General features: G+C 37.5%; 1 protein-coding gene across 1 annotated transcript; it reads right to left on the bottom strand.

Moving 5' to 3' along the window:
• Positions 1-2,031: 2,031 nt before the first annotated feature.
• LOC113177216 (beta-defensin 43-like) lies at positions 2,032-7,339 on the bottom strand. Its single transcript, XM_026381763.2, has 2 exons — positions 7,282-7,339; positions 2,032-2,231 (listed from the first exon to the last, which is right to left on the bottom strand). Exons 1-2 carry the CDS (start codon positions 7,337-7,339, stop codon positions 2,032-2,034), a joined length of 258 nt encoding a protein of 85 aa, XP_026237548.2.
• Positions 7,340-14,756: the final 7,417 nt, after the last annotated feature.

Raw genomic sequence — 14,756 nt, 5'->3', positions numbered from 1 at the left:
TCAATTTCTCCTTTTTTCTGTCAACACTCGTTATCTTTAGATTTTTGGAATAATAGTCATCCTAACAGGAGTGAAGTAGTATCTTGTCATAGTTTTAATTTGAATTTCCCTGATGATTGCTGCTATTCAATATCTTTTCATATATGTGTTGGCCATTTGTTTGTATTGTGTGAGAAGTGTCTATTCACGTCCTTTGCCTAATTTTAATCAGTTTATTATTGTTATTGTTTTTTTTTTCGATATTGAATTGTGTGAGTTGATTGTATGACACCAGATGTGTCAGGATCTTGAAGAGGTATCTGCACTCACATGTTCATTATAGTATTATTCAGAAAATCTAAATTATGGGAACCACCACAGTGTCCATCAATGTATAAATGGATGAAGAAATTGTGGTATATTTATATGTGTATATATATATGGATATAAAACATATGGGTTGCTTATATGAGAAAAATTCATTTACTTTTGAAGTTTCAGGTGATCCACTTGCCTGAGCTTCATTATGGGGGCTGTGTGTGTAGGAGCAAATGGTCACATCTCAAATTTGAGGAGAGGACACACACACACACACACACACACACACTCTCACACACACACACACACACACACACACAGAGTTTTCTGTAAGGCAAGACCCCAGTAACCTAAGTACCTCCAACTGCTTAAAGGACTTCAGCACTTCCCATGTCATCACCCTTGGGACCAGGCATTTATGATAGGGACCCCTGAGAGATAAAAACAAAACAATTAAACCACTTCCAAACTATATAGTACCATGGGTTTTCTCACAGGGTGACCTAGAAAGATGCATAAGTAGCAGAATTATCCAATACACCAAAGAATGAAACTCACCCAGCTTAAAGGATTTTACTAAAGTTGAAAATAAGAGGCAACCAAGCTTAGCAGTTACACCTGGAGTAACAATGACTGGAAACCAGGTAAAATGAGGATGCTTTGTAAAGTTAGCCACATCAGTGCTCACGCAGGTAGGTTGCCATTGCTCATCTTCCCTGGAACTTAAAGGTAACCTGGAGAAAAGATGAATAACTCTGAACTAACAAGCTTAAGTTTCTGTGAACAGGTGGAATGAGGCTCAAAGTAGAAATTCATTTATACAAAATGAAATTATACTTTGTAAATGTACCTGGTGAACTGATGTTCATTTTCCTTACATGACTCAAACTCTGTCATGACAAAACATTTCTATCAACCCTCCCCCACTCCCAACCTTCTTTCTTTTCTGGGTTTATTGCCATCTATCTCTTGGTCAGCTTTGAAATCTCAGCATCATCTTTCATGCTTTTTCATGCTATCGAATAAATCCTGTAATCCTAATGCTGAAATTCATCTTGCATCTCTTCATTTTCTGTAATTCTCAATTCAAATGTCTCAGTCTAGTTACTGAAATAGAGTAATGTTGCTTGGTCTTAATAGATTGTGTTTATATAAAGTTGTGTATTTCATAAACAAGAAATAAAACTTTTGTTTTTCAAAACAATTTGGAATTTTTATACATATAAACTGTATCCTAAATAAAAAACAAAAAACCAAAAAAAAAATTCAACAGCCCCCCAAATTGATAGGATGAACCAAATTCTCTGGTCCTATGAAATTATAGCTAAGCTGTATATATATATATATATATATATATATATATATATATATATATAATATAAAGAGCTGTTTAAAAACTTCACATATACTAACTCTTATAATCGTCACATACCACAATGTGGGTACTATTGTTATCTCATTTTATAGAAAAGGAAACAAAAATAGAAAAAAATAACTCACTCAAGGTAAAATATTTATTACTAGGTGGGGCTGTGATATAGTATTATAGGTGAAACAATAACGTGGTTGAGGACATAAATTGAGGATATTTGTAAATATGCACATGAAAACAGAGTAGAAGAGTTTATAAAACTTGGTCTATTTTAACCTGATCATCTTGACAGGTAATTATCATGAATTTCCTTTTATCTACCATATTAATATTCTTATGTAGATAGTGGGTTTTGAAGATTTTCAGTTTCTTTTCTTGGGGTCTGAAGAAGATAGCATGAGATTTGTCACCACCTTTTTTTCCATAAGGAATTGAGACTTCTTTATCTTGCAGCAGATTGTCCAGTTCTTACAATATCGAACTGCATATTCATTTTTTTTGCAAGCCATCCTGCAATTATAGTATCCTGTAGAACAGCCAGTCCTAGAAAAAAAGTTTCTGGCTTTGAAAAGAGAAGACAAATGATATATTGTGTTACTTACTTGTTATTTTTAATATTCAAAATATTTTATGAGCTAGAAACAGCAACAATAAAAAACTTTCCCAGAGGGTTAAACAATAAAAAATAATGCAAGAGAGAAAGTGGAGATATTGCATAAAGACAATTGACAATTTCTTCTCTAAAGAGAGCAGATAAATGAGGTAGTAGCTAGGAGTGTACCAGGGATTGAACTCAGGGTCACTCGGTCACTGAGCCACATCCCCAGCCCTATTTTGTATTTTATTGAGAGACAGGGTCTCACCAAGTTGCTTAGTGCCTCACCATTGCTGAGGCTGGCTTTGAACTCATGATCCTCCTTTTAGCCTCAATCTCCTGGACGCTAGGATTACAGGTGTGTGCCACCACACCCAGTGTGATGGAGTTTTAGTGAGGACAGTTACTGCATGTTTCTGTAAGAATGAATGATCCAGCTGGAGGGTGCAAATCCATGACTCAAGAAAGGTGGTTGAATTCCAGAAGCAGAGTGGGAATGGAATCCAGTGTACAGGAGGGTTAGTCTTAAATTAGAGAATGAAGAGAAGGCAGAGTATAGCTGAAGATAAAATTAGGGGAAGAGGTCTGGTGGTGGAGAAACAGAAGTTTCCTCTGTGTTTCTATTTTCTGGGTGAAAGAAGTCATTAACTGGGAGTGACAAGGTGTCTTGGTTCCAACTCTTCTGTGCATTCAGTTATCTGAGACCTTTCTTTGCTTTCAATGTAGGTTTGTTATTATGAACTTTATATGTGAGTTTATTATGATCAGTGTCCCCGGAACTACCTTTGCAGCATCCCCTAAGAGTCACTATGTTGAAATTCTGTTTTTGTTTGCCTCCAGATATTCTTAAATTTCCTTTTCAATTTTTTCTTGTCCTGCTGGTGGTTTAGGAGCCTGCTATTTAATTTTCACACACTTGTAAAATTTCTGAGATTATTCCTATTAATAGTGTATAGTTTCATACCACTGCAGTTGGAGAAGTTATATGACATGATTTTAGTCTTCTTAAATGTGTTAAGATTCATTTTGCAGTAAACTATGATCTCTTCTGGACAATGTCCTTGTGCACCTAAGGAGAACGTGTATTTGCTGCTGTTGGGAGGAATGTTCTGTATGTTTGGTCCCTTTGGTCTAAAATGTAGAACAAGTCCAATGTTTGGTGTTGATTTTTCTGTCTGGATGATCTATTTGTCCACTGCTATCCACTACCATAATCATGTTGCGGCCTAGCTTTCTCCTCTTATTGATTAACATTTGCTTTATATAGTCAAGTGATCTATCACTGCAGTCTCAATGAAAGTTCTCTTTGTGTGTGTGTGTGTGTGTGTGTGTGTGTGTGTGTGTTCAGGTGATCCTGAAATTTATGTGAAATAAAAATGAATATAAATGTACATAAATATTTGAGATGTTCTTACAAAAGGAAAATGGAGACATCCTGCTCTATTAGATATAAAGACATTATGAACTGTCAATAATTATGATAGTGTAATACTGTGCAAGGAGAGACACATAGGTCCATGAAACATCGCGGAACTTGTACTCACACACAGATGCTAGATCTATGACGAATATGGCATAGAAAATCCTTGGAAAAAAGATGCTGTTTTTAAAACAAAGGGTGCTGGGCCAGTTGGCTACCCATGTGGTAAAAGCAAAAAATAAGGGGCTGGGGCTGTCTGTAGCTCAGTGGCAGGGTGCTTACCTAGCACGTGTGAGGCACTGGGTTCAAGTCTCAGCACCACATAAAAATAAACAAATAAAATAAAGGTATTGTGCTTATTTACAACTAAAAATATATATAAAAATAAAGGTATTGTGTCCATCTCTGCCTAAAAAATATTTAAAAATTAAGTAAATGATGAGCCCTTGTTTGCAAAAACCAACATAGTGTGAAGATGTGAAATCCAAATAACAGGTAAATTGGTAAGGCTTTCAGAAGATCATATCACATAATATCTTTATGAACTTAATGTAGAGAAAGTTTTTCTTAAGGAGAAACAAAATTAAAAGCATTAATTAAAGTGAATTTTGATAAATTTACATTGATATCAACATTAATTTCATAAAGAGACCTCACAGAAGGAATGAAAAGACAAGTCATAGAACAAAAGGTATTTGCAAGGTATATAAAATCACTTGCATCCAGAATATATAATTAAAAACAGTATATGAGAAAATAACAAATAAATCAGTGGATAATGGGCAAAATATTTAAACAAGTACTTCAAGAATGATAATGTTAAAATTGCCACTAAACAAATGAAAATATCCTAAATTTTATCAGTAACCAAATTCAAATTTTAAGTACACTGAGTTACTCCTGTACATCTGTTATAAATAAATAGCAGCCTGATGATATAAACTACTATTGCGATATAAACCAGTAAGAGCTCTTCTATGCTGTTAAAGGGAATATAAATTTGCTCAACTAATCAGCAAATTCTTTGGCATTATTCCCCAAACTGAAGATACACATCCCCTAAGAAAAACACTTTCATTCTTTAGTATATACCTAATAAAAATGTGTGCACCCAATTAAAAAATAAATGAATAGATGGAGACTGAGTAGAGGAAGGAGATCAGGGAGAGGGAGGAGGGGAGGGACAGGGGGCAGTACTGGGGACCAAAACAGAGGAAATTATGTCATGTGCATTTATGAATATTTTACAATGAATCCCAAAATTATGTAAACTATCATGTACTCATAAAAACATAAATTAAAAACCTGCAAAATATAAAAAGAAAAAAGTATGCATATGTACAATCAGAATAATTTAAAAATGTTTATAGTAGTAATAGTGTTTATAACCATCCAAACCTGGAAACAATCTAAGTCTTCTTCAACAGAAATATTCATAAATAAATTGTGGCATATTGCTTTGATGAAACACTATGTAGTATTAAAAATAATGCATTATAGTTGTACACAGCTACATCAGTGAGTTTTGTAAAGGTAATGTGCAGTAAAATAAACCAGATGCAGAAGGTGAATTCTATGTTCTGTTTATGTAAAGTTCAAAGCAAGTGGCAAGACCACACAGTAGTGTGTAGACTGCCCAGGTGACCACACGGCCATCCTTGTTCTCAGCCTCCTCATTTGTTTGTCTACCCTTCTTTGTGATTAGCGTGGGGATGGGGATGGGACTCTTGGGGAGAACTTCTGGCAGCATACTCCTGGCTGACATTGAAAGAAGTACTACCTTTTAGTTCTTGTGTAATTCAGCAGGTTTGGATGTGATGTCTAGAATAATAGCTATCTTTAGACCAGGAGCAGGACTAAAGACAAATTGGACACCCTTCTAACACTTGGTGTTGCTAATCTGCTGAGCTAATGAGTTTTAGAACTGTCTGATTGTGGGATTCCTTGTTATGTGAAATCATAAATTTTACTGAAGCCTTCCAAGTCTGGGTTGTCTGTGACTTGAATCTAAAAACTTACTCACTTGACACAGTAAGTATGTCCAGTAAATTATTTTTTTAAAAACAATGTTCAGGATAAGAAAAACTACTTGAAATTTGTATCTGATAAGGACTTAGTATACAAAATACACAAAGAACTCATAATCCAGTAACAAAAGGCAACCCAATAAAAATGGGCAAGTGATTTCGATAGACATTTCTCTGAAGAGGGTGTACCAATGGACAATCAACTTATGAAAATATACTCATTCTTCACAAATTAAAACTACAATGGGATATTGTCTCACACCAACTAGAATGACAGCCATGACCAACTAGAATGACAGAGAACAGCAAATGCTGGTGAGGCTGTGGAGACACTGAAACTTTACATTGCTAAGGGAATGCAAAATAAAGCACCCAGCTGTGGAAAGCATCTTAGCGATCCCCCAGAAAGCTGAACATAGAATCACTGTCTAACACAGCAATTGTAATCTTAGATTCATGTTTACACAAAAACTTGAGCACAAATGACCCGAGTAACGTCTTTGACAAAAACCCCCAAAGTGGGACTATCCATGTGTCCATCAATGGATGAACAAAATACAGTATATTCATATAGTGAAATATTTTTCATCAGTAGAAAGCAATGAAGTACTGATACGTGGATGATCCTTGAAAAATGCTAAGTGAAAGGAGGCAGCAAGGGTGGTGGGTTGTAGGATCCTATTTGTATTAGATGTCCAGAATGGGCATATACAAAAAAAAAAAAAAAAGTAGGTGAGTGGTTGCCAAGGCCTGAGAGACACGGAGAATGGATAGAGGTGCTTCTTTGGGGTTATGAAAACTTCCTGGAATTAGACAAAGGTGGTGGCTGCAGACTTTTACAAACACTCTGAAAGCCACTGAATGGTACACTTTATAACAGTGAATCTTGTCTCAATAAAAAACGTAGAAAACAATAACAATGAGAAAAATCTTAAATTGTGAGGTATCAAACTGCTCTAAGGGAATTTGTGCATCAGAAAACAAACAAATAAATAAATAAATAGATGATAATACAAATCCAGGTGTATGAATTTGTTATATAACACTGGCGAATTTTAAAATTAATTGGAGATTGATTATTCAATAAACATACCTGTAGATTTGATTAGTTATTTCATTACAAATTAAGGTATACTCTTAACTTCCCCCAGACATAAAGTAATTTCCACATAAGGTAGATAAAACCATGAAAATTTTAACGGACTTGAAGCCTCGGCCCTCGTCCTGACCAGTGGCGGGAATGTTCTGAGGACCCGCCGTTAAGATGGAGCACACACCCCCTCACCCCGCCACCTGCTGCCTTCTAGTCACTCCTTTCTCATTTTCTCAGTTCTCCAGATTTCCTTTGTTCTGTGCACAGCCTCCTACCATCTTCAGGTCAAGCAGAGCCTTGAAGTTAAAGTTTGTGGGTTAAGTTACTAAAAAGAAGCCCCCCCTTCGATATTGACCTTGACACCTTGACACCTTCATGCTGTAGTGATGTCTGACCTTGTTTATTTTCAAACTCTTGGAACACCTTCCATTCCCTTTCTCTTGTTTCAGTCACAGGAATGAAAACCTTCTGTCTTACCTGGGGGGACGACAGACAACAAGATGAGGACTCCCAGGACGGAAAGCAAGACCCTCATGGAGCAAGAGGTAAGCTAGAACCAGTGGCTGAGATGAAGAGAAGTTCTCAAGAGGTGTGCTGCTGTCTGATTATTGAACCTTCAGGAACAAGAACATCGCTATGTTCCAGTGAGACTCTTGGAGATAGCATGGAAAGGGCACGGCTATCAGTCACTCAGAGAACACGGGCTGACTGCCCACAGGGTGTGGGCCAGGGTGGTCAGAGGGCAGCCCGAGGGGCTCGGTGAAGCAGGAGAGAGAGTCTGTTAACAACTGACATTATCTACTGTTTCTGGAGGAACTACAGAAGATAAAGTCACATTTATGGAGTAAAATTATGCACTTTATTGCTCTAAAATAGAGAAGAACTAGATGTAACAGCATGCCAACTTATTAATATTTTGGGGGGTAAACATTAGCCCACTTGAGCAATGACGTGAAGGTACACACAGGCTGGTGAGGTATAAAGAGCTTTGGTTTGTTTGACTTTCTGTCCAAGCTGCTGAATGAGATCCACCAACTTGTGTTTAAGTATTAGTGAACACAGAGTCTTCACCCATCAGCTGTATGTGACACGGAAAGCCAAAGAAAGAAGAGAGAGCCTTGGGGACCTGCAGCACACTTAGGAAGGCAAACGATGTGCAAAACCAGTGGTGCTGCCACAGGAGCGGACCTCTGACTCAACGGCACCCGCGACTTCTTTGTCCACAGAAATGAACATAAGGGAACCGAGAGCAGTGTGGGCGGCCAGGAGGGCTTCAGGAGGGCCTGTGGACGCATCTGCATCCCTGGTCTCCTAGGGCCCTCATGACATTCTGCCTGGCCTCATCTGGGTCTGTACTTTCCAGCACCAAGAAGGAAGCCAGCGGTCTCCTCCCAGGGTGCTCCTTGGACTTTCGGGTTTCAGAGAATGGAACATGAAGTCGTGTTGTCTAAGCAGTCCTCTGGGGCTGTTGAGACTTTGAAAGTGACCTGGTGAGCTGAGCGGGGGCTGAGGGATGGCGGGGACCGTGGTGCCATTGCTGGAGCTCCTGGAAGGGGCCCGAGTCAGGGAATAAAAGTGCTGGGGACGATTCTCCAAGTCTGGGTTCACGTTCTTCCTCTTCTCAAAAGGCTGGAGCCACCCCCAGCTGCCTAGAAACTGAGTGGACACGGAGGTCACTGCACTGCACCAGGGTGTGTGCTAGTTATTGAACACGGTTCTATTCACCAAAATCAGACTGGTCTAGGATCGTTATTATACCTGATTATGAATCCTAAATTTCATGATTTTTCTCATGCATCTGTGAGTTCTTGGTTTCTTGGTGACAAGGAAAAGTTTGGAAGCATAGTTTACATGGCAGAGCAATACAATTTTTTTTTTAAACTTTAAGTACTTTTAAAGTTATACATGGGCACAATATCTTTATTTTGTTTATTTATTTTTATGAGGTGCTGAGGATCGAACCCAGTGCCTCACATATGTGAGACAAGCGCTCCGTCACTGAGCCACATCCCCAGCCCAGAGCAATAAAAATTTATGAGGACAAATAATTGAAGTCCTTTAGGGAGCACAAAGGGCAGAATGTTCAGTGACTTTTTGACATTTTCTAAAAACATTTGTTTCCCTGCTTGATAGATCTGGAGCTGGGCAGCAGGCCTGGAATGCTGCCCAGGAAGCCCATGAACATTGTGTGATCCCTGGGCGGACAATCGGGGACATCAAAGGAAGGGTGATTGCATTCCGGGGGTGAGCCAGTGGACGCCCGGTTAAGTGTGGAAAAGTACTGCACAGTGAGCAGCAGCCTGAAGGAGACACGGTGCTTCGACCAACGTGGTTTCTCAAAAGAACACAGAGTAGACAATCAGGTAGTTATCAAGGTATCAAGCACACGTCATTACAGAAGGAGACAGAAGCGAACTTGCCCTGACACAGTCGGTTGGGCCTAGGAATCCTTGGGTTTTACTGAGAATAGCTTTCTAGAAGGGTCCTAGATAGTCAACAAATAACGCCAATCAAGTACTCCTTGTTTACTTTTCTTCCCTCTGCTCTGCAGTATCAGAATCTTGGAGGCTATGCTGAATTAATTATCTTTTCCTCCTTGTTGCAATTTAAAAACATATTTTCCTCTTTACAGTCTGTGAATACATCCTCATATTTTAAAAACAAATACGAAATTCCTTCCTTGTGTCAAGTGTGCTTTTTGCTCAACACCCCAGCTTTCCTGTTTCTTCTTGGGAAAATAAAGTTCTGGATGCTCTATTTCCACCTCTTTATCCTTCATTCACTGCTTTTTTGAAAGTTATAGATAGATTATTTTTATGAATATTATTCAGAAAGAGGAAGGCAGCTAAATATTCTCCATATATGTAGATTTTTGAAAAGTGTACTTATTCTGTCTTAAATTTTTCCCCCCATAGTTTAAGCATCATTTAGTTTCCACTTAAGTAAAATTCTGACTTTCTCTAGGACAGAGACAGTAAGCTTCTCATTCATTTTTCACCCCACAGGTTTTTAACATCTTCCCTCATTTTTCTTTTCTTTCTCCCCCTTTTTTCTATTGAAAAAAACTTCTGCTAAATCACTAATAAACTTATCTTGTATAAAATAAATTCATACATACATGTAAATATATGCGTATATACTGTGTGCATATTTTGTTTTTCATTATTGTTCTTATTTGTGTATTTTTATTTAAAATTTAGAAAACCAATAAGGTTATCAATATAGTAATGGGTGTAACATATTACTCTGTTGGTCAGTTTTTTTTTTTTGTCATTGTGCCCCAAATACCTGACAAACACTATTTAGAGAAGGACAAATTTATTTTGGGCCATGGTTTCCGAGGTCTAGTCCATGGTTGGTGGATTCCCTTGCTCTGGGCCCAGCGTGAAGCAGAGCACCATGTGGAAGGGTTTGGTGAAGGAGTGCTGCTCCATTCATGGCTGCCAGGAAGCAGAGAAAGGAGCCACGGGGAAGAGAGACCTTCCAGGGCAGTCCCCAGGGACAGACCTCCTTCAGCCACCTCCCACATGCCCACAGTTACCACCCAGTCAGTCCGTTCCAAGTAGGATGGATGTCTATTCCAGAGATTCAAGGATGGCCTAATCTACACAAATCAATATATATCTTTCATCACATAAATGAAATTAAGGACAAAAATGACTTAGTTATCTCAATAGATTCAGAGAAAGCCCTTGACAAAATTCAGCACCTATTCATGATAAAAATAGTGAAGAAACTAAGATAGAAGGAACCTATCCCAACATCATAAAGGCTATTTACAAAAAAATCCAAAGCCAACCCTCATAGTAAGTGGGGAAAAACTAAAAGAATTTCTTTTAAAATCTTGGAAAAGACAAGGATGTCTGCTCTCACAATTCCTATTTAATATAGTGCTAGCCAGAGCAATTAGAGAAGGAAATTAAAGGGAAAAAATGGGAAAGGAAGAAGTCAAATTATTACTTTTTGCATATGATACAATCCTTTACTTAGAAAGTTCAAAAACTCTACCAAAAGACTGCTAGAACTAATAAACAGACTTGGCAAAGTAGCAGGTTACAAAATCATACACAAACATCAATAGCTTTCCAATATACCACAATCAATCTGCCGAGAAAGGAATCAGGAAAAATTCCATTCACGATAGCTTCAGAAAAATAAAATACTTAGGAATAAATCTACCCAAGGAGGTGAAAGACTTATATTATGAACTATAGAAAATTGAAGAAAGAAATTGAAGACCTCAGAAGATGGAAAAACCTCTCAAATTCATGGGTAGGCAGAATTAATATTGTTAAAATGGGCATACTAACCAAAGCAATATAGACATTCAAAGCAGTCCTATCAAAATACCAAGGACAATCTTCATAGAATTAGAAAAAGGTCCTAAAATTAATTTGGAAGAATAAAAGACCCAGAATAGACAAAGCAATTCTAAGCCAAACAAAACAAAACAATCAAACAAACAAAAACTGCATCGTGTTGGCATGACCACAGACACATAGAACAATGGTACAGAATAGAAGACACAGAGACAAACCCACCCAGATAGAGTCATCTGATACTTGACAATGGTGCCAAAAACATAATGGAAGAAAAGGAACATTTTAAACAAATGGTGCTGGGAAAATTGATTCTCCATATGTAGAAGAGTGAAACTAGACCCTTATCTCTCACCCTGCACAAAAGTGAACTCAAAAGGGACCAAAGACTTTGGAATTGGACCAGAAACGATACAACTCCTAGAAGAAAATGTAGGGTCAATACTCCAGTATATAGGCACAGGCAACCACTTTCTCACTAAACGCCTAAAGCTCAGGATATAATGCCAAGATTTAGTAAATGGGATGGCATCAAATTAAGAAGCTTCTACACAGCAAAGAAAATAATTAGGAATATGAAGAGAGAACCTACAGAATGGGAGAAAAACTTTGCTAGCTGATCTTCTGACAGAGGATTAATATTTAGAATGTATATAGAACTGAAAAACCTAACACCAATCCCCCTATTAATAATTGGGCAAATAAATTAAACAGACATTTCTCAAAAGAAGAAATGCAAAGGCCAACAAATATATGAAAAAATGTTCAAAATCATTAGCAATCAGGAAGATGCAATCAACACTACACTGAGTTTTACCTCACTCCAGTCAGAATAGCAGTGTTCAAGAAAATAAATAACAATAAGTGATGGAGAGAATGTGGAGAAAAAGGAACATTATTATATTGTTGGCGGAACCGTAAACTAGTACGACCACTATATAAGTCAGTATGGAGTTTTATTAAAACACTATAGTAATAGTGGAACCATCATATGATCCAGCTCTACCACTCCTCATATTTATCCTGAAAAATTAGAGTCATCCTACTACACTGATACATGCATACCCATGTCTGTAGCAGCACAAGTCATAGTAATCAAGCCATGGTGCCAGCGTAGATGTCCATCAAATGATGAATGGGATAAAGAAAGTGGAGTCTTTTCAGCCATAAAGAAGAATGTAATATGTCATTTGCAGGGAAATGGATGGAACTAGATACCATGATGTTAAGTGAAATAAATCAAACTCAGAAGGTCAAGGGACTTAGTTTTTTTCTCATATGTGGAAGCTAGAGAAGAAAAAGGAAAATAAAGTTGGGGACAGATCTCATGGAAATCGTAGGGAGACCAGTAGAGGAAAGGGACTAAAGGGTGAGGTTAGGTATGGGGGTGGGGGTTTGGGGAGTGATATTGGCCAAATTATATTGTTACATTGTGTGCCTGTAGAGGTACACAAATCCCATCATTATATATAACTATAATGCCATAAAATGTGGAAAAAATAAAATAAAGGAGAAAAAACAAAGAAAAAAATACAAAGTAGGATGGACTGATTAGGTTATAGCTTTTATAATCTAATAATTTCAACTCTGAACATTCTACATTAACACAGGATTTTGAGGGGGAAAACCTCATATCCAAAGCATAACATTCTACCACTTAAAAGATTATTGGTATTTTGGTTTATTTATTTTCCATCAAATTTCTCTCTCTCATAATTCACTTGTAACTTTAATTTTACGAATACTAGTTTATTATGAATATTTTCCCATGTCTTTTTAGAATATGCTAAAACAGTAATTTTAATTTCTACATGCTATTCTACTTTGTGAATATCTATAATATATGTAATAATTCTTATATTTTTGGTGTTGTTTTGTTGTTAGGCAGTTTTCTCAGGCTTTTTATATCAGAGTGGATGATGTTCTACAAGCCTCCGGAAAACATACTGCACAAGGTAGCTCTTCCTCTCTGTGCAACTGAACCAGTAGCTCTAACCTGGACATTTTACTGAGACTGGGGACAAAAAACCCAACTGTTTACCTGACATTTATGCATGGGTGTGCACTAAGCGACTCAAATAGAACACTTGTTTACCACCACCTTCACTAGTAAAACTCACTCTCCTTTCCTCTCCCTCTCAGTAAAGAATACAACTACCAGCTTTGGTGGGACAAAACAAAATAAAAACTCAGGTGACATATTTGAATCTTCCTCTCATTTCATAATTCTTTGGTCAGTTTAACTCTGTCTTTAAAATGCATCTGGAGACAAACCTTTTCATCTAACAGTGTTTGGTCTCTATAACTGGGAAACCTTTCCTCACGGCCTCTGACACTGCGACCTTTTCCAAGTCACCTGTCTTCCTGGAAACAGTCCCCCCGCTGGTCTCTGTTTTGACTATGGGTTTTCATATTCTATGCCCAGCCACCCAAGTAATGTCTTAAACACGTAAATTAATTCCCACTACTTCCCATGGAAACCTAAGGTTTGCTCGTTTTACCATGCCTAGGGTACAGTCGGTCTTTGTACATGGCCTCCCTGTGATGTCTTCCCTCATGTGGTTGAGGAGTATTTCTGCAACTTTTGCTGCTGTTTCTTCTCTTTCATTCTGTTCTACTCCTTCTGGTCTCCTTGTTCTTCCTTAAGCACACCAAAGTCATTTCTACCCCTACTTTGCCTTTGCTCCTGCTGTGGCCTCTGCCAACTCTTCTTCCCCAAGATGTTTCCACAGAACCTCATCTCCCTGTTTCATTCACGCTCTGTCTGCGTCACCATCTTGGTGAAGCCTTACCTGATCATGAATAGATTCTGAAATAAGATTGATAGCACAGGGACTAGCTTTCTGAGGCAAGATGATACCATGAGCTGTATCCCCCAACACAAACATACAGAAGTTAAAACACAACCCATCCCCACCTAACACTTGGGATAAGGAAACATGAAAGTTAAAATGAACTATTCACACCTGAAAACATTATAAGCCACATAAATCAAATCTTGAAGGATAGAACCAAGGGGATATTTATGTTTTTAAATGCATTTACTAGAAGTCATGAAAGTATGAAAATAAATTAGTATAGTGTTCAGCTAAAGAATCAAAAGAACAGAAAATAAAAAGATACAAAATAGAAAACAGTAAACAAAACAAAATAGGAAAACAATAAACAAAGACAGTATCATACATAAATAAAAGAGAACACAAAACAAAGCAAGAAACATTTAATTTCCCTCTGTATTTGTTGTTGGGATTTGTTTTATGGTTCATTTTTATTTTATGGTTTATCTTAAAGAATATGAATTCTGCATCAGTTGGGTGAAATGTTCTGTAGGCTGTTAGGTACTTTTGGCATATAGCATGGTTTAACTCTCAATGTTTCTTTGCTGAGTTTCTGGTCTGAATGATCTGTTCATTGATGGAGTGGGATGTTGCAGTCCCTCGATACTGTTTTGTTGGAGTCAGTCCCTTCCTTTTCATCTAATAGTGTTTGGTCTCTATAATACAAAATAGTAATACAAAATAGATGTGGTACTTCGGCAGGAGTGCCTGTGTGTTTATCATTGTTATTTCCTCTATTGACTGGATCTTCACACGGTGTCCTTTGTCTCTTTTTGTAGTTTTGACTTAAAGACTA

This window comes from Urocitellus parryii, chromosome 14 (genome assembly GCF_045843805.1).
Source record: "Urocitellus parryii isolate mUroPar1 chromosome 14, mUroPar1.hap1, whole genome shotgun sequence".
Taxonomy (NCBI): domain Eukaryota; kingdom Metazoa; phylum Chordata; class Mammalia; order Rodentia; family Sciuridae; genus Urocitellus; species Urocitellus parryii.
This window is presented reverse-complemented; position numbering and strand designations above follow the sequence as displayed.

Bases quoted from the DNA above. Each gene is read 5' to 3' on its own strand.
- LOC113177216 (XM_026381763.2), bottom strand. From the start codon at position 7,339: ATGAGGGTCTTGCTTTCCGTCCTGGGAGTCCTCATCTTGTTGTCTGTC. The intron at 2,232-7,281 runs GTAAGACAGAAG...CTCTTTTCAAAG, and splicing joins GTTGTCTGTCGTCCCCCCAG to CCAGAAACTTTTTTTCTAGG.